Genomic DNA, 21163 nt, shown 5'->3' on the forward strand with positions numbered 1-21163 from the left:
AAATATAAAATTGCAATCGCACAAAATTTGAAATAAATTTTGAAAAAAAAGAACATTTTGGTTTGTTAGTTTCCAAAAATCCTTTTTTTTTAGTTTAAAACAAGTTTGACGTGATTATTTAATTAAACCTGGAGGATTTAAATTAAGACATATTCGTTGTAGATTCATTAATTATAACTAATCACGAACACTGTAATATCATATAAAAGGAAATGAATCTTTTCTATCCGAATAAAAAGTTTTCTGCTGTATGTATTGAAGCAGGTGGCGCCTCAGAGTTTGTCACAAAGCTCGTAGGTATCCTGGGTTAAAATATTAATTACGCTTTCTCTATAGTAAAGACGTCGTGCAGCTTTTTAAATCCTTGGTTTTGCGTTTGTATTAAACAATTCAAAACGTTTAGTAGAATAATTATTGGTCTATTTGACTCATTAGCTAGTTATTTTCGAAATATACTTAAATTTCTTAACTTTTTTTACTGAAATTATGATACTGAACGTTACGAGGCTAAACAAATTGACATATTTGTAAAAGACTTATTCTTAATACATTTATATTATGTTTAATAAATTCAAATGAAGATTAATGAAATACTTATACATACTAAGACGTTCTGAGTATGATAGGTTCTAACGAATGTTAATTGTATATATTATTGTTCTGACTTGAAAAACTTAAACTATTATAAAAGAATAGCTTTATTCGTTGAAAAGATATTGAGGATGAACTAAATAAAGTCTTATATTATTTTACTTGTCTCCGTTGCATTCGTGATTTGAGCTACATCAGCGTACATATTGTGTTTCGGCACAAATATATACTACCGACACATTGTGTTTCGGCACAAATATATACTACCGACACATTGTTACCATTAAGTAAGACGTGATTCAGTACAGATATACGATCAGGGCACATATTGTGTTTCGGCACAAATATATACTACCGACACATTGTTACCATTAAGTAAGACGTGATTCAGTACAGATATACGTTACCGAAATATTGATATTACTAAATAAAACGTCATTCAACAAAGATGGATAGACATTACCGAAGTAGGTTTAACATCAAATGAATCACAATTCAGCCTAGATGTAAATACAACCGAAACATTTTTTGGTACCAAGTAAGAAATATCTTAAATTTTCAAAAGGTTTAAAAAGTGTAATTCATTCAAGACTCATATAAAGAGTTGTGATATATCAGTTTACCATATCACTACTGAAATGCATCCATAAACAACTGGTAGACTTTTAAATATGATTTATTCCACTATGAATAAAACCGAGTTTACGGGGGTGGAATTTGAATCCTAAGTAGACATAAATGGAAGGATTTTAAATGATATTCAAGTTATGATATTTGCCAAACACAGCATATTGTTGGGAAGTTCTGAAGTTCTGCCTGCGCTTCCCTGCAGCATAGTCAGAAGAATATACTTACAATGTGCTTAGCCTGCCATTGAATATAGTTAGATGTATCTCAAATCTTATTACGCTTATGTTGAGGAATGTTTGGAAGTATCTTAAATCCTTCTGAGATAATCACGAAACATATTAAGTGGGATTTTACATTATGGTAAGCCCTTCATGAGATATTTTGTTGCGAAGACCTTAGATCCTATTCAGTTTATCAGTAAGGATATTCTACAAATCCTGTATGTTTGCAATAACACATACTTGATAAATTTTAAAACCTTTTCATGCTGCGACGAAACATATAGTTCATAGGTCATAAATTATGTTTTGTCTACTTTGTAACGTGGCTGGCGGATTCTTAATTCTTACTAAGTCTACCATGGAACATAGTTGGTTGGATTTACAATTCTATTCAGTTTAGTTTGAAGCATATTTGACAGAATTACAAATTACATCCAGTCTATCAAGAAACATACTACAGGAAATCCTGTCTATTCTTTTAAAAATCATAGTTGGAAATATTTTAATTGATGTTTATTATATTATGAAACATAGTTAGACAGATCCTACATTGTTTACTATGAAACATAGTTAGAAAGATCCTACATTGTTTAGTTTACTATGAAACATAGTTAGAAAGATCCTACACTGTTCACTCTACTATGAAACATATTTAGAATGATCCTACATTGTTCACTCTACAATGAAACATATTTAGAATGATCCTACATTGTTCACTCTACTATGAAACATATTTAGAATTATCCTACATTGTTCACTCTAATATGAAACATATTTTGAATGATCCTACATTGTTCACTCTACTATGAAATATGGTTGGAGAGATTCTACATTGTTCACTCTACTATGAAACATATTTAGAATGATCCTACATTGTTCACTCTACTATGAAATATGGTTGGAGAGATTCTACATTGTTCACTATACTATGAAATATGGTTGGAGAGATTCTACATTGTTCACTATACTATGAAACGTATTTAAAAGATCCTACATTGTCTATTCTACTAAGAAACATAATTAGAAAGATCCTACATCTCTACTATGAAACATAGTCAGAAAAAATTTACATTGTTTACTATGAAACATAGCTAGAAAGATCCTACACTATTCACTCTACTATGAAACATGGCTAGAGATCTCAAACTGTTCACGCTACAACGAAACATAGTTAAAAAAATCTTAAATTGATCACTCTTCGTCTAGAACATAGATTCATTTGTTGTTAAACACAAAGCTAGCTGTACAATGGATTATCTGTGCTGTGCCTCCGCAGGAATCGTACCCAGAAGCTTAGCGTCATAAGCTCTCAATCTTACCGCTGAGCCACCGCAGGAGCATATCTAGAAGAATCTTAAAAATCTGTTTAGACTACAATGAAACAGATTCTGAGAAGTCTTAAATTCTTTATAGTCTACCATGATATATAGACAGAATAATCTTACATCCTGTTCAATTTACATTGTAGCTGATATGATTTTAAATCATATTTAAGCTACCACGAAACATTATAGGATTAATAATTACGTATGTTCACTCTATCATGAAATAACGTGTACAAGACCTCGAATCCTGTTCATTTTACCATGATGCATAGCTGTAAGGATCTTTACCATGAGAAATGCCAAAATTATCTTAAATTTTGTTCACTCTACAATGAACTAAAGTTAAAAGGATCTTGAATTTTGTTCAGTCTACCATGAACAAATTACCATGTTAAAATTACCAAGATACTTAGTTGGAAGGCTATTAAGTTCTGTTGTTTAGATACCAAACAGACAACCATTAATTCAAAATAATGCCCAGTGATCAAACTAATTCATATATGTATATTAGAAAGTATTTATAGTGATAAAATCAACAGTTTTGCATTTGGTGTTAATCACACTAAACATTTTTGAATAATTTACTGACTTAATATATTCAGTGTTTAGTTAAATCCCATATTTTAGCCTGCCACTTCCATAGTCCTAAACGTAAGTAACTCTGATGTCTGTAAATTATTAAAGTTATATAAAAATACTAATTACACTATTCTAATTATGTAAAGTGAATGTATAACAAAATCAGTGTTTGCTACTCAGGAAATATTAGCGTGATGTTTACTGTCAGGAATAAGCATTAATCTTCAGTGCAGAACATATTCAAGTCTCCACCACCTCCCTAGTAAAACAAAACCATGCAAAATTTGCAAGTTAATTGTTCTTATTATACATTTCATGCAAGGTTTGTCTCATCCCACATTTGTTTCAGATTTAGTCCCCCCCTCCAAATGACACAACACGATTTAATGTATTCAGAATACCATTAATACCTATATTTTGTTAATTAATGATTGTTTTAAATACATTTGTATATCGGAAACTACAATTTTTTGTTTTGGTGAAAATTAAAAAAATATTCACGTGAATTGATATATTATTACGCTTGCAAATGTAAATTTGTATATCTATTAACTTTTAACTATAGATATCCAGATATACATATACAGTAAAAAAAAGTGTACATTAACAAAAATATTGTATTATTTCACAACACAGACCGTAGTCCATAAACAAAGACACTTGTGAACTAGAGAACTATTGATTATTATAGCGATATAAATACACAAATGTCGTGTGTTTTCTAGAAACACAAATGGCGTAAAGTGTCAACTTAAATCTGTGTTTTTATGACAAGTTCTGGTTTTAACAGGAACAGCACACGGTGGAAACGAATCGCTCTTCAACCGAGGTAGTTTTTACAGTATTTTGTTTTCATGTGCTGTTTTACGTTTAATTTATGCTATGAAATGCCTTAACTTACAAGTTGAATGTGTATATTGTGGGCTGTATGAAATTCCACACACACACACAAAAAAAAAAAGATTGTGCGTCAGACAACACACTTGTTTTGTTTTGTTAGACCACAATGACTATGTTGGTTTTAAGAAACATTTTTAGAGCGTAGCTTCTTTAAATTCAGAGTATACATTTTACCAAAACTTATTAAGCTTCTGAACACTATTACTTCAAAATACTATTATTGTTATTTTAGATTTCACTTGCTGAACACATTCTATCCAATTTTAGGCATTACTGAGAAGAGCAGCAGTTTTATAATTATAATTTATACATGTATTATTTAGTTCAAGATGCGTGGAAGTCATTTACCCACTTCATATACAACAGACAGAACCTGAATTATTTAACATATTTATTATAAATTTGAATAGTTTCTTCAAACTAACTTCATTTTTCATTTTTATTAAATTATAATAGTTAAACATACTTGCCCTAAATAATACTTTAGGGATTCGTTTTTTTTCTCTTAATTCTTTGAACTGTAGGCAACACTGCAAGAACAGGCATTAGACAACAATACGCCATCTTTCAAAAGCATTGTTTGATTAAATATTTATATTCTAAATTTAGATTTGAAACATATAATTTAGCAGAAGAACATTTGCAGCATTTAAGAAAATTAATCAATAAACATATTTGAAGCTGTGAGTTGTATAATTTATTGTTTTAATATAATTATTCAAATCCACAAACCATTCGTGATATTATATACATGTAATTCTTTGTTAAAATTCACCAATAGGTAGACTTTCATTACTTACTTCTTGAGTAATCAATACATGAAAAACAAATGTCTGATATTAGAAACCAAGGTATTTCTTCCATATTCATCTATTTTTTTAAAAAATATGTAATGAACGTTTAGTAAACGACGTCTTCAACACATAATTTGTAACGAAATTTTTATATATTTCGTTTCATAAATAACTGATAACCTGCCATGTTCTTCTAGAACAGAGCCATTCATATTTACACAATTTACTTTGAACCATTCTTACTGTACCATAATCCACCCCTCAACATTCCAGCTTCAAATTTAAGGCACACACACAATTAACTGACTTATCAAACAGTTCATAAGATACTTATTAATATAATTAATTTACTTGATAATATAATTACCTAAGCAGATTTGTGTCTTTTCTTCTTTTAGTAACAAAATGTTTTACTCAGCTTTGCATAGCAGTTACTATTAGCATTACCCCTAAGTGACACAAATACCCTTTTCTGTCAGTTTACCACGTGTAATTTTTCTTATTCTTCCCATCTCTTACAAATTATAATTTTAGCTTATTTAGTGTTAGTTTTCAAAGTATATAATTTACAAAAAAAAACATTTAAAATTCTTAACATTTTTACTTGTGTCAGAATTTCCGCGCTGAGCTACCTACATAAAGGCTATCTACACATAGCCGCCTCTAGTTTTAAAATGATAAACTAGTGGGAAGTAGGCTAAGCTACAGCACCAGTCATCAGTTGGCAACTCGTCTTTGACCAAAAAAATGGGATTTGAATGTCACTCGTATAACACGCCCTCGTGCACAAATTGCGGAGCGTGTTTTTTTTCCACAACGAACTGCGAACCAAGTATCCACGGACTCACAGTTCGGGCACGCTAACCACTAGGTCACGCATCCTATAATTTTGTGTCATTTAACAAAATTATTATTACCTGAAGCAATATCATTTGCATCCAAGAAGGATGATATAGAGCTAATGTTTAATAACATCATTTATACACATCATCAATAGAAATGGGCTTATAAACATTTTAGCCTAAACAATATTTTGCAATCGAAAAATAGTGGTAATCTTTTAATATTATAGCATAAAATTTAATATTTATATATATATATTATTTTGCAGCACGTTTAATATTTTATCATTTATACGATTCTTCATTAATTTAACTCATAGCGTAATGTTGCCATACACAGTCTAATGCCTTAGTAAAAAGCAAGACACGTAGAATACATCACCTTTTATTTTTCAAAACATCCTTTCACAAGACATTTTAAAATAAACTCAGGGTCAATAGTATCATAACATTTATTGTATTCGGTTTGTTATTCATTGAATTAAAAACTTGCATCTACGCACTTGTTTAATTTCTCATTTGACAGACTTGTAAAAAAATATCCACACTATTTAAAAGTGAATTTCCTCGACAGATATACAAATTATTTGCATTACCTTTCTCATGGGCCCAGCATGACCAGGTGGTTAGGGCGCTCGACTCGCAGTCTGCGGGTCGCGGGTTCGAATCCCTGTCACACCAAACATTCAGCCGTGAGGGCGTTATAATTTGACGATCAATCCCACTATTCGTTGGTAAAAGAGTAGCCCAAGAGTTGGCGGTGAGTGGTGATGACTAACTGCCTTCCCTCTAGCCTTTCACTGCTAAATTAGGGACGGCTAGCGCAGATAGCCCTCGTGTAGCTTTACGCGAAATTCAAAAATAAACAAACCTCTCTCATGTAACGTACAAGCACCTGATTCGTCACACTGCCTAAGAAAATAACCAATATTTATTATCATAGTAAATAAATCACATAATACTTGTGAAATAGTATGTGTAAGTTCATCTTTGTTGGTGTTATTAGTAAATTCCTTATCCATTTTTGAAATTTATTTCTCTATTATTGCTGTCTTCAAAATGCTCATTATTTTCATATAATTTGATTCCGACACCTGCGTTTGCGATATGAGAAGATATTATAATTAGAGGCTTTGAATACTGTCTTACAGTTTACCAACCACTATAACCTTTATATGCTGTTTGCATTGTTACGTTTGCTAAAGCACAGAAAACCTTTTGGAAAGCTTCTTTATATTGAAGAGAGAAATTTGCTAACACAATTACTGTTATAAATATCCCTCTTTTGTTTACAGCTATTCCCAAATGTTTCTTCTTTTCATAATTGCACAACTGTTTCATTTGTGCTCCTATTTAATTTTTACATTCAGGTTTCTATATAAAGCTTTAATTTTTTATTCCTTTGCTTCTACATACTTATTAGCATGGATGATTGTAGTTTTAAATTCTTTCTTTGCCTTTTTCATATTAAGTAATTTATCATAGAAACGTACAGTTAGAATCATTTTCACCATTTCTACAATTCTCTGCTTTGTTTTATAAAGATAATTTCATCTTTTATAATCTTATTAATTTGAGTTACATATTCGTCCTTTGCAATACTTATTTTTAATTTTGGGAGTAAATGTTTAAGTTTTTCAATTCACCATATTCTTGTTCATCTGTCATACGAAAGCGGGAATTAAAATCATTAATGAAAAAAAAAGAGATATGATTCTACGTACTCGAAAGTTACTTACCAGTTTCGTACTATTTACTGAACCAATTTATAATCAACCACGGATTTACCGTTTTCATTAATAAACGCAAGTTCGCCTTGTTTATTTCCTTGCAGTTTTACCATTAAAAATAAACTTTTCACAGTTATAGCACAAATTTAATACTTTCTCCAAAATCATTTATTGCTTCATTTTTCAATTTACTAGTTTTATCAAACAAGCCTGTGATTAACTGATAATACTAATTTTTACTTTAATCTGATATTCGTTCCAGAAGTATAAACTCGTTCTATTGCTCTTGTAGTCCTAGCATTCAGATATCTTACAATTATGACACGGTTATGTTTTTAATTAATTAGCTTTTACATTATTCACATTTTCAAACATCATTATTACAATATATTTTTTGCCAAAAATACCACAGAAAAGCGAATAATCTGTACAACGCACTGATACGTTTTATTTGCTTTAAACAGAGCATTACACCTTGTTTCTCATGCTACCAGATAAGATTATCAGTGTATGATTATGAAATAATGTTCCAAGTGTCCCCACAGTCCAGCCAAGTTGTTTGATTGCCATTTGTCCTTATTAGTTTCCATATAATCTCAAACCGTCTTAATGATATTCATATCGGGACTTTGTGCTAACCAACCATGATTGCGAGTTTTATATCGACCTCAGTTTTTAAGCAGGTGCTTCATTCATGCTTGGGACCACTGTGTTCCTGGAACAAGAGTCCCTGCCCAACAGTTTTGTTCCTAAGGATGTGCATTATTGATAAGTATCTATTTGTTCCTGTCAGCAGCTCATAGTTGTTTTGTCCACCCAGTATGGTTAACTGTCATCTATACTAACTATGATTGATTATTGCCAACCTATCCCTCCTTCAACTTTGCTTATTCTTTAAAGTCTGATGCTCAATCTATTCTTTTGGCTTGGTCATCTCTCCTAAGCACGTCCATTGAAACCATTTTGTGCGAATGTGCATCTTACTGTTCTCGATGTAACATTAACATGTATACTTGCAGCAAGGTTAATATTTTATTGCCATGTATCACATAAAAACATACCCTACGTTACTTAACATTACTTTAAAGAGTTTGGTCTTTCTACTTTGACTGCATATATGGTCAACAACACTAGTTTTTCGCATCTTCTTCAGAGTATCTATATAGCTCCTACTGAAATATAAAACTTTACCCCCAAATCGTTGGAGTAACCTTTACCAGCCAAATATTTGATTACTACATATTGCATATGTCATTTCTATCCTGAGAGCCGTGACTATTGCGTTAGTGTAGAGCTGTCTAATTGGTTAGATGACTGCTTCTCATAGTGTAAGCTATCAATACGCAACTATACTCTGATAAAGTTCATTTTCATAAAATAAATGGGAAACAAACCCATAATATTTGCAATTTATTCACTGCTCTCGTAATTAATTGCTATACTGAAAAGAGCAATTTCTCCCAATACTGTGCTTTTTTTTTTTACTTCTGGTACCACAATACAATGGCAATAATTGAATACATTTTAAATACCTTATTATTTCCTTTTATATTATCCAATGATATAAGTTTTCACTATTATTTTACTCCATACATATTGTTGCATACCTTCAATATTCCTTGAAAAAGTCCCCATTACACAGAACCAAGTCATTTTTACTATAATGCCCTCTAACTTCTCTAATTGCCTCACTTCAACCACTTTATAATTTTTGAGAACACTGATGCTTATTTAAAATCTCTAGATATCTATTGGCGTTGTGGGCGTGGAACATTTCAATGCCAATGTACAAATGTTCTTACTATAAAATCTCCATCATAATCCTTCACCACTTATAACGCAGTCACTGTTGCCGTTTCAGTTGCCTGCTACTAGGCTTATATTTGACAATCACATGGAATATAGGCAAAGTGATTATCGTCCCTTTAGAAAAGTTATAATCAATCTTCACGATCCTGTTATTACCGAATTTCGAACGAAGCAAAAAGTCCGAGTAATATTGGGGATGATGTATGACCTGCACATCTCGCCTTTATAAACTATCCTTAAACCTTATAGATGTAGTCTGTTCACACATAATCTCATTAGGTGAGTGTAATCGTTGTAAATTTGTTGCAGAGGTGTTCTTTGGCATTTTGATAGTGCTAATTAGTGGGATTTAACAACACTTTCGTCTGACTTGATCGTTTTATAGATGTGATATACCATGAAGATCTTGTTACCATTACCGTCAGCCTACACATTAGAAATCGGGCAACAAAGCAAAATAAGTATGTAACCTTCTTCTATCAAAGTCACTTAATCCACGACGTTCTGGTATTTTGCTTATATTTCAACACTTCTTATATGTACACCTAATGCAGAGAATATTTATATGTAGAATATTATAAAGGATGATAGAGTTATAAATGACTTTAAAACTTACTAATTCCCAAAAGGCAACGTGAGACTGAAGAGGATGCACGAATGTGTCTAAACTAGTTTCTCTAATATCAAGTCTTCTGAAAATTGTTCCATTTACAGTAGTTTTTCACTTACTAATTCCCAAAAGGCAACGTGAGACTGAAGAGGATGCACGAATGTGTCTAAACTAGTTTCTCTAATATCAAGTCTTCTGAAAATTGTTCCATTTACAGTAGTTTTTCACTCACTAATTCCGCTAATATTTCTACTGTAACCTTTAAAAAAGGAAATTCAACAGCATTATATAATTAGTTTAGATACAACGCTCTGTTATTTACACTTTTCATGGTTCATAAACAATGACTACGTTAAATAAAACAATTCGCAAACCACCTCATCAGTTTTGGCGACAATAAATCAAATCTCGCTAGCAATTAGAAAAGATCAAAGTATTAGTTGAATAATATTTCTTATTGCAGAGTCGGAGAATGTGACTTAAGAAAAACAAGTTGTTGTTTCCAAAATTCAAATATTATGCGAATAAATGAACAAAACATCTTAGGACTTATATTTATACTAACTCTAAAGCTTTATCTTTGCTGCACATTCCTGTTGAGTAAAATGTGTTGTAGAATATAAGAATTTACAATTAAATGTTAATTTATAAAAGTATCTTCTTACAATCCAAGATAAGAATCTAGTCCAGGAAATATTTTTATGTTATAGTAATTAAATCTTGAAGAAAGTCGTAATAACTCACGTAAATGAATCAATATTTAAAGCATTTCAGATGCTTCATTTTTTTATTCTTGATCAATAAAATAACGACGTTTGTGAAATCATTTTGGTCATTGCAATATTTTATACAAAGTAGAATGAATCATGTTTTAAAGTTAGATACTTAACTTACTTTATGGATTCACTTTATAAAAAAACAACAACTTATTTTTAGTAAAACTCGTTAGAGGAAATTGATGTAAGTGTGTTTTTAATAAAGTGTTTGTTTGTAGTGACGGAAAACTTTTCTAAGTTGGAACTCTGTAACTGACGGGAAGCATGGATGAAATATCATCAAAACTTACCCGGATATCCTTTTAGCTTGTCAAGGTAAACCACTGGATCGGAATCATTTAATGTAACAGCCACTTTCATCATTCTACTGGAGCATGAGACGTCGTAACTGACTGAAAGGCCAAACAAAAAACGTCAAGCTCATTTTATAAATGATTGTTAATAATATTGTGTAACATCATAACTACACTCAATAGCATCTCAGGTTTAGATCTTATCGGTACAATATCTTCATAGTTCGTTATGATCCACATCATTTAACGTAATCAAATATTTTATTAACTACGGGAAGTCTCCACCAGAAGCTGTAGTTGGTGTCTTGTATTCCTAAAACTAGCAGAGATCCGAAAAACATTTGCGATTATATTAATATCTTTATTGCTAAAGTCTTCTTTAAATACAGAATTTGTAGAATGATCCAAAAGAATTCTAATCTACAAGTCCACTTGTCTTAGGCCTAACTCAGTTAAGCCTTTATTAAGTACGCCCTACATTCGATAAAGAGATAAATTAACATTTGCAACTTGTGTACTTTTTTCCCACGCAACACCTTACTATTTAATGCACTTTATTTCAACGGATTTAAAAAAGGCGGATATAAATAAAGTTGAGTATACATTTTGTACAACCACATAATAAAAGCTTTTAGAAATGTTTAACTTTAGGTCGTAGAATAACATGTTAAGTTCATTTATTTATAGTATTAAGTACGGTAATGTTTAGCCCTAAGTAAACTAAAGCAACATTTTCAGGACAGAAAAAAAAAAAAGAGTATTAATATAATAGTAGGAGGAAGAGGACTACGTAGCACCTGACCCTCCATGATTCCAAAAATGATCTGGATCACCATCAAAATCTACTATGATAGATACTTTCTTGTATGACTGCCACAGAAAGAAATACTCAAATATGTTTATCATAGAGTTTGTTTTCAGAGTGCAGAATTTGGCTCACTGTCACAAGACGTACATATTTTGTATAGTTTCTTATAGACTGATTAATCAATTTTCAGGATACACATCAACTTTCCATTTAGTGTTATGCATCTCAACTATTTTTTTTTCATAAATGTTTTTAAGACTATAATCCAGTTTGTTTAGCACAGGCGGTCGTTGGTTGCAAGTATGAATTTGGAATACGAAACTTTATGCACCTTGACGATCAATAAGAAAGGTTGCGTCTATAGAGAAGACATATTTGTGTAAGTGAACACTGAAGACAGAAAGTAAAAAGGTAAACAAAGAAAAATGCCAGTCGATTTAGCCATCATGATTTTAAAACTATTTCAAAATGAAACGACGCCGATGTCTGAAGATATTAATAACAATAACATAATGACATTTTTAAAATTAAATTTACAGATCATTTACGCAAACAAAATTCAAAAGCAATCTTCAAATAATAAATCTTATGTGTTTTCTGTCATCATTTATTAAAGAATTTGAATATTTTGCTTTAATGATCAATAACTAGAATACTTATGGTTTTACATTAATGGATTTTATAGTTAGAGAAAATATATAAAAGCTTATTTTATATTAATTATATCCAAACACGGCTTTCGGCGTTCCAAAAAATTTAAAGACACCGACACAGTAGAAACATGAAAAATGATGGTTTGTAACATTAGGAGTTTTCCAGACTGCCTAAGCTGAAAATTGTGTATTCTGCTTTGGCATGTACGAAAATGGCATGTACTGCTCAGATCTCTTCAACGGTTTCATGATAGGTTCACCAGCAGCGAAATCTCGCGGATCATTCAAATATGAGGAAAGCAAATCGTGTAAGAGCCTTTACTCTGTTGGCAATTTTATAAAGCGAATTGGTGGTTCAACGATAAGTCCGCAGGCTTTTAACGCTAAAAATCTGGTTTCAGTACTCGAGCTGGGCTGTGCAGGCAGAACACAGCTAATCCATTCTGTAGCTTTGTTCTTAATAAAAAAAAACAATCAAGAAATAATTTTTTCTGAAAATTCGTTTTTCAAAAAAATTAACAGTTACATATATGCTTTACTAATAGATCAGACAGTAGTGAGAAAAATAATCAATTCTTACTGTCCGAAAAAATCGCAATAAAATTACAATTTCAGTTTGAGCATTTAGGGTTCGTATAAATAATAAATCATTGAAATATTGATGCTTGCTATCAGCAACATTTTCATCATCCTCGTACGAGTTGAATTTGTCTACTATATAATTTAAACCTTAAATGAATTGTATTATTAATCATGTTATTGATAGTCATGCACATTAGAAGTTGTTTTTTCATACGTTTCATATATTTAGATATTTCATATCATTATGTATTCATACCTAAGTATTCATATCGTTGAGCTAGGGCACTTATATTTATTGCCCGATGCTTTGAATTTTTATAAAATCTGAAAAGAAACTAGATGCCTTTAAGACATGCGGCTATTCATGGTCTGTTTGAAATGAAAGGGCTATTTATCTACTTTTGTGCCCTATACTGTCAAATCTCAGTCGCTTAGTAGTCTAGCATTGATAAATTATACTGAAGGAAGAATATTCAAGATATTCTAATTCGATTGTAATGCTCGAGATACAAACATGTCGGACGAAAGGCTTTGAGTTGGAACTATACTAAACATTTACCAGTGGTTCATAAAGAAAAGTTAATATAATTCTCAACTACAGAAATTTAATTTAGTTTTATGTTATTTTTTCAATCACTAAAATATAAATAAATTGGATTAAGTTAGTTAGTTCTATATGCTCTTTCTCGAAATATGTTTTATTTTCGTTGCAAAATACATAAAATAGATCCCTATGTTTCAATATAAAAATGTAATTAATATTTATCAATAATGTTTTACTGACGATTTTCTAAGCCAATGAATATGACAGAGAAATAAATATATTTATAAAATAATGTTAATTATCTAAGAAAGTTATAGTTCTATGAAGAATAAGTATAAATGCTACTTTGTTAAGTGTTTTAAACATAACTATTTCTTACGAAAAAAAAATTATCTTTTGATATACATTGAGGTGTTTAAGATTATCGAGGGAATTGATAGTGTTGATGTATCATCTTTATTCATACTAACAGTGAGAATAACTAGGACAGTTTTATTTTTCTAACAGGTTGGTTGGCCTTTGGAATGGGTTGCCTTCTGATGTCCTGGAAGCAATACATTTAAGTGAGTTTAAGAGAAAGTTTGTTAAGTATATGAATGATAAGGACTGGAGTTAAGATTTTCCAAATTTATTTATTAATAGTTTTAGTTTAGTTTAAAAGATGGAACAGCTGAAATGGACCAATAGGTCCCATGTTGTCCCAAAACGTTATGTTATAACCAGTGATAATTTAATTTTGTTAACATTTAGAATTTTGAGGATTAATCTGAGTTAGAATTTCTGATCATAAATAATGCCACTTTCTCAAGTGAACAGTAAATATAAAATTACAATAATTTAACGCAATTATCGCATACGTAAAAAAAATCACTTAAGAAAAACCTATTCAGATGACTTATGTTATAGATTGTTGTAGTTTATACAAAAAGTGATATTTCTACAAATATTTCGTACATATTAAGTATAACTAGTATTACATAAGCCTAGTAATTTTTTAGCTTACTCTATTTCGTGCCAATCGAGAATTTCTCTCGGTCGCACATTAGTTTCGTGGATATAATCTGATAAGCCATCCAAAATCCTACTATTATTTCCTCATTAACTTTTTTATAAATATAGTTCAAAGTTTCGCCAATTGCTGATATGTTTCCGTGGTAGAAAGAAGTTCGATCTTTCCCACAAGAGGAACACCAAGCTACTGCTTTACTGGCGTGAAGGAAATTTCCTGGCTACAACTGATAATGCCATGAGTGACGAATGAAGTGCTTGTTACCCAGACACAACGAACTCGGAATCAATGACAGATTTAAATGAACATTCGTTTAGCTGGTATTTCAATTTGTATTTTACTCGGCATGTTTCTTCTCCTCGAAAGAGAAGAAAGGTGATTAAGAACGGATTTTGAAATGCACAAAATGTCGATTAAAATCAAGTGCTTCACTTGACTGAATATAAAAAGAAATTTATTTTCCTTTTAATCTTAGATTATTCTTATTTCAGACATAGTTTAGACAAAAGGCATTTTGTTTCAGCAATGAAAGTTTAGTTAACTGTTGTTCTTGTTCTTCGACGTATGAATAGAAGCGTATATAATTTTGTATAACGCAAAAAGAAATCCGCAACATATTCTTAATCGTGAATAAAATTTGCTCATATAATATAACGAGAATAGGAACGCTGAGTTCCAATTTTTAGTGGCTTTTTCTTTCCTTCTTTCTAAAGTGAAACGGCATTTCGGTGTCTATGCTGTAATTTCAACAGCATAGTTTCTAAACTTCTAAGAATGTCAACTGGACCTGAGGACAAGAATATATGTGATTTTGAAATATATACATTAAAATATTGTCATAACAATGAAAGTAGATTCACTACAAGTTACATATAAATATGCCTACAAAGTCTGTATCTTAAGAATTTGATTTTAAAGTTTGTATAGTAATATTTCCCCTAAGAAAACGAGTATTTTAATGTAATAAGTGTTTGAAGCACATTGGTTTAAATTACTCTTTACAATTCAATTTATGCATTTATTGTACTGAAAGTTGTAAGGTTTCAATACATATTTCTTCAGTCTTTATAAAATAAAACTAAACTACTGTAGTTAGTTTGGTTATTTAAAAAATATGGTAAATAAGGAGTCGTATGTAGTTGAGCGTCCGCTTGTAAATATATATATATATATATATATATATACATGGATAACGGAATCTGAATAACAGAATTCAAACATCTTTGAGAAATAAAGATAACATTTTCGAGAAGTATTTTTTTATTTAGCACAGGTTACATTAGTATATCATATTAATATTTTAAAAAACTGAATCAGCACATTTGTAATGCATAATTGGATCTGAATGCCCAATACGTTAAAAATAATTTATTTTAATTTTACCTAATTTATAAATGTTCGTTTTACCTCGTAATTATAAACTTGTATGTAGTATACGAATTGACATTTCACTTCAAATCACATGCGTGGAATTAATTGGTCATGAGGCGGGCTGTTTCATTTTAGCTTTTCTTATTTGTTTAAAGTGCGTACTGGTCGTTTAAGCCATTTTCAGAGACATTACCGGTACTTTCGTGCCCACCCTAAGAAGGTTTATAGCGTGCTTAAGTTTTGGATATCTACAACTCCTACGGGTTCACACATGATGTGAAGTCAACATTATATGATCTTGTGAAAGGCATTTAATTCCTTCATTAGTTTCTTGTTACGTGAGTTGTTATTAGAATACTCTATAGGCTGAATGTTGGATTGTTATTAAAAAATTCCCTAAACTGAACGTTGGATTGTTGTTGTTAGAAGACTCCATAGAAAGAATGTTTGATTGTTTTTTTATTAAAAGAAAATATATAGGATGAATGTTTGATTATTTCAATTTGAAGACTCCTTATACTGAATGTTGGATTATTGCAATTTGAAGACTCCTTATACTGAATGTTGGATTAATGCTATTTGAAAACTCCTTATACTGAATGTTGGATTAATGCTATTTGAAAACTCCTTAGACTGAATGTTGGATTATTGCTATTTGAAGACTCCTTAGACTAAATGTTGGATTACTGCTATTTGAAGACTCCTTATACTGAATGTTGGATTAATGCTATTTGAAAACTCCTTAGACTGAATGTTGGATTATTGCTATTTGAAGACTCCTTAGACTAAATGTTGGATTACTGCTATTTGAAGATTCCTTAGACTAAATGTTGAAAAGCGAAAATTGCTACTCTAAGTAGGCGTGTCTTCTTTTTGATTTATTGGATCAAGCTATTATAATACTTCTTATTGGATGGGTTACTGAGGTAGTTATTTTACAAAGTATTAGCATTGAGTAATAACATACATTGCTTATAACATTAACTAATTCATATAAGTGCCGATACTCTTCTGTCGAATATGCAGTTTGAATTGGTTAATTTTGTTATACCACTGGATTTGGAATTTATTTGGAAAAAGACCATGAATGATAAATTATTTTGTCATTCCTCCCAGATGAAGAAAATTACGTTTTTCGAAAACTCTCGGGTTACTGGGTTTCTTTACCAAGAGAAAATAAAAAAGGTGATATGCCTGAGAAAGAAATATGCACTATGTTTACATTCCCGGAAGTTCATTACGATTTGTAAACCTTATTTACAGTATTACATTTAAAAAGTTTGTTACTCTTTCTATAATTATAATTGGAATTTATTTAAAAAAAAGTCAATCCTTTTTCAAAGACATTAACCATCGTCAAGAAGTAACACAATAAAGCAACACTTATTTAAATAATAATGATATGTATGTTATAAACTATAGTAAACGGAAAGTGTTTCTACCTAAAGTAATATGTCTCGTATATTTAACTATTCGAAAATTCAGTCAGAAATGCAGTTTCTGACATATTTCATCGATTGTTATATCAATAATAAATGTACCATTGAACGAGATGGTATTCATACAAACACCATTTCTACAAGGTATAGTATCTCTTAATAGAAAGCTTTCTTCTTATTTCTTCAGGTTGCCAATCAGCAGAAAATGTTCAAAGTTGGATGTATTCATTAAAGCAAATACCCAAACCCGTTTCTGAAAGGAGGAAAAATAATCAGGTAGCTAACCTATCAAATCTGTTACTTCAATTGCATTTTACCAGTTTTATTCTAGTTACATTTATCTGTAATTCAAATTACATTACACTAAAAAGTGAACGGAATTCTGCTTTCGTTAAAAATCTGTTGCAGACTATTAATACGAATAAGACTGTAGATTATTATTTACATAACTTTACAGTATTTCCATATGCGCTCATATTTTCCGGATATTCTTAATTACATATAGCTCAGCAACTACAACAATTCTCGGTTTATTTTTTCACTGAAGATAGCTTGTTCAATGTACTTCGTGTTTCCTTTATTTTCTATAATTAATTATGAAACAATACGTAACTTTAGAACGGATATTGTGTACAGTTTGAGTTCTCTGAACGAAACAAAACTTTTTTCAACGTAACCACATTCTCCATTATATGTTGAAGGGGAATTCAGGCTTCTAACACATTTAATAGTAGTGTTTTTTAGTCTAGACACCTGGTGTTTAATTATACTTTCATATTATTATTATTATTAAGTAGGAGGAAACGCCAGCTTTACTTGCATTCTCTAGTGGTCCAATTGTATTTACTATTTTATTATGTTCCATTACGAACAACTGCTTTCACACGACTAGGTACAGGCGGTAAATGTTTGGTGTTGTGAAATTGAGATCTTAATTTCATTTTGTACTCTTTTATGACTTTTTTTTCTATTCCACACTTGTATAGTGGTTAAATCTGCAAACTGTACATCAACTACTGCTTTGTGAGTACTTCTTCCGAAGGTTTTCTTGCAAAGGTATATTTTACTCATTGTAGTTTGTGCCATAGTTATTAATCTGTATTTTTTTTATTTTGGTCTTATTGTTTGAAAATATTTTTTATACCATGAATGGAGATAGACGTTACATTTCTTTTAAGGTGCTGAGCTCCTAATTATATGTGTGATACTTCTTTCTGCAAGTCGAACATTTTTTAATCTCCTACTTTGAATAGAGTATGTAACTGTTGTAATTCACAATATGTGGGCCAAAACTCTTAATTTTGATATGTAATAAATTTGCATAGGATGTACAGTAAAAATATTGTTATTAACCCTATTGAATTTAAAAAATCCGTTTAAATTAATCTTAAAATGTTTCCATAATTTTTTTAGAAACTGGGAGACAGACTGTTAATTTACTTGAACGTAAAAAAAAACAGTCATATTTTGAAACTTCAAATTCTACGTTCAGACATCTTAAATCAAAAGCTCGAGAATACTAATTTTATTTCTTTAGGGTACAATTATTGAATCAGTAAGCTCTCTATAAGCGGTAACTCTTATAATAAAAAGCTTAACATTTAGAGATAAAGGTAAAAAAGAAAGAAAGTAAACCAAAAAATGGATTGATTTATATAAACTTTGTAATACTTTCCATATCTGTTTTTACAACGAACCTGATATCTATAAATTTCATCAACTAAATTTATTCTAAGCGCATTCTTTAGGTATCTTCAGTTACTTTTCTTTCAAGATAAATACGTTCAATGTTTAATTAATGATGTCATTAAATTTAGATTTAAAAAGTTCATACTTTACAAGATTTTAAAAATAATTTAAACAAAAAATCAGATTTATATCATTATTAACCTTAAACATTAATGTTCAGATGAAGAAAATTTTCCAGGTATTTTTCATCAGACTATAGATAAAAACGTATTTTAAGTTAATTAGCTATTAATGTGAAATTTATATAGGACCTTTGATTTGTAGCTATAAAACATATGCTGGTTAATTTAGAGCTTCATAATTCAGATAATTTACTTTGTGAATGTACTAATAACGAATTCTCAGATTCTACTTATAATTACCGGTAACTTCGAAATTTTAAATTATTCTAATTTATAAAACATTTTTCATAAACGAAATAAATACAGATTACAAAAATATTGCAAAAAGTGGACTTATAGAGTTGATTGAAAAATGTAGATGAACGTATAATTTAACTAACCTATGAAGCAGAAATGTCGTTTTTTATAAAACATTAATCAAAGGTTAAACAAAGCTAAGTTAAATAATTGTCCAATATATTTATCTTTATTTTTCGGGGGGGGGGGGCAGTTCATAAATAAAATCCAACAACTTCAAGAGAGGCTTGTTATAAAACCGATAACAAGAAGCAGGACGTACTTTTGCGTTTTACGTGTAAAAAGGTGTATCCACTAACAGTAAGCAATGAGTTAGCTAAGCAAGTTGTAACTAGTATTACTAAAGTATTTTAAAAATAACTTTTAAAACTGTTGAATATTCATAAATACATTATTAAAACACTGTTTCTAAAACTAAATAAAAATCTAAAGAAATTAAAGTTCATTACCATTTCTATAAAAACACAATTAGAGATATTGGTAGTAATTATTAATTATGACTTCCGAATAACAAATAATAATGAAAGATTCTTGATTGGCTTAGAAACCTTAATTGAAGCCCGTTTTCGTATTTAATATTTGATTTTACAGCTTTATATACGGTATTTGGTATTTTTAATCTGAATAGCACCTTATGTCATAGATGGGTTAAGCGACAAGGTCAGAGTCTCCAAGTTTTATAGTCATAATTAAATTAGAACTGCTGACCAGAGCAGCTTGTCAGCAACACTCACCACCTATGTAACTACTCTTAACCAAATAGCAGGTTTGACCGGCACAGTTATAATGTTCCTACAGCTGAAAGTGAGGATAGTGTTTAACGAACCTTGGGCCTTTTAACCCGCAGACAGGCACACTAAGCACAAAGACCACGCCCGATCCATCTTCATTTACGAAAATTCCTTTTAACGAAAGAAACTACAATTTTAAATCTTTCAGCAGATTTACCGATCAATGTAACTACTTAATTGTTTAGATTTCGAACTCTATGCACTAAAATATAAACTATCTTATTGGCGTCTGCATTTAAAATAATTTGAATGCTTTTAAAAATATGCTTTAAAATAGTGTTGGGTATCCTTGTGAATGGTAACTGTAACGAATGTGTTATCATATATTTATTTTAATGTCATCGTTTGTTTAGCTTACGTTTATATTTAGAAACAAACATAGCTTATACTGTTAGATAGGTATTGCGAAACTCCCGCCTATTCTCCAATGTTGTAGAAGATTCTCGAGAGTAAGAATCAACAATATATCTATATGCCTAAACGCTTTAACCAGTATTGTTACGTAAGACTGAATTTTCTAGAAAACGTTCCCACGCCTATAAATAGAACCAACGTGACGCGCCAGAAGTGTGTCTATTATTAGTTCGCTATATATCGATGTGATATAAAACTTTGAAAGCTATAACTGTGATTGTTATGACGCTTATAAATCGGAAAACTTAAGATATCTCACCGGGAATATTTATAAATTTCGAACG

General features: G+C 30.5%; 1 protein-coding gene across 1 annotated transcript in view; it reads right to left on the minus strand.

Moving 5' to 3' along the window:
* LOC106463966 overlaps window positions 1-21163 on the minus strand; it is a 126553-nt gene that overhangs the window by 20313 nt on the left and 85077 nt on the right. Inside the window, exon 2 of the mRNA XM_013924069.2 lies at window positions 11098-11199. Within this exon, the coding sequence (XP_013779523.1) occupies window positions 11098-11199 (102 nt within the window). The remainder of the gene's footprint in view (window positions 1-11097; window positions 11200-21163) is intronic.

Source organism: Limulus polyphemus, unplaced genomic scaffold (genome assembly GCF_000517525.1).
Source record: "Limulus polyphemus unplaced genomic scaffold, Limulus_polyphemus-2.1.2 Scaffold56, whole genome shotgun sequence".
NCBI lineage: Eukaryota > Metazoa > Arthropoda > Merostomata > Xiphosura > Limulidae > Limulus > Limulus polyphemus.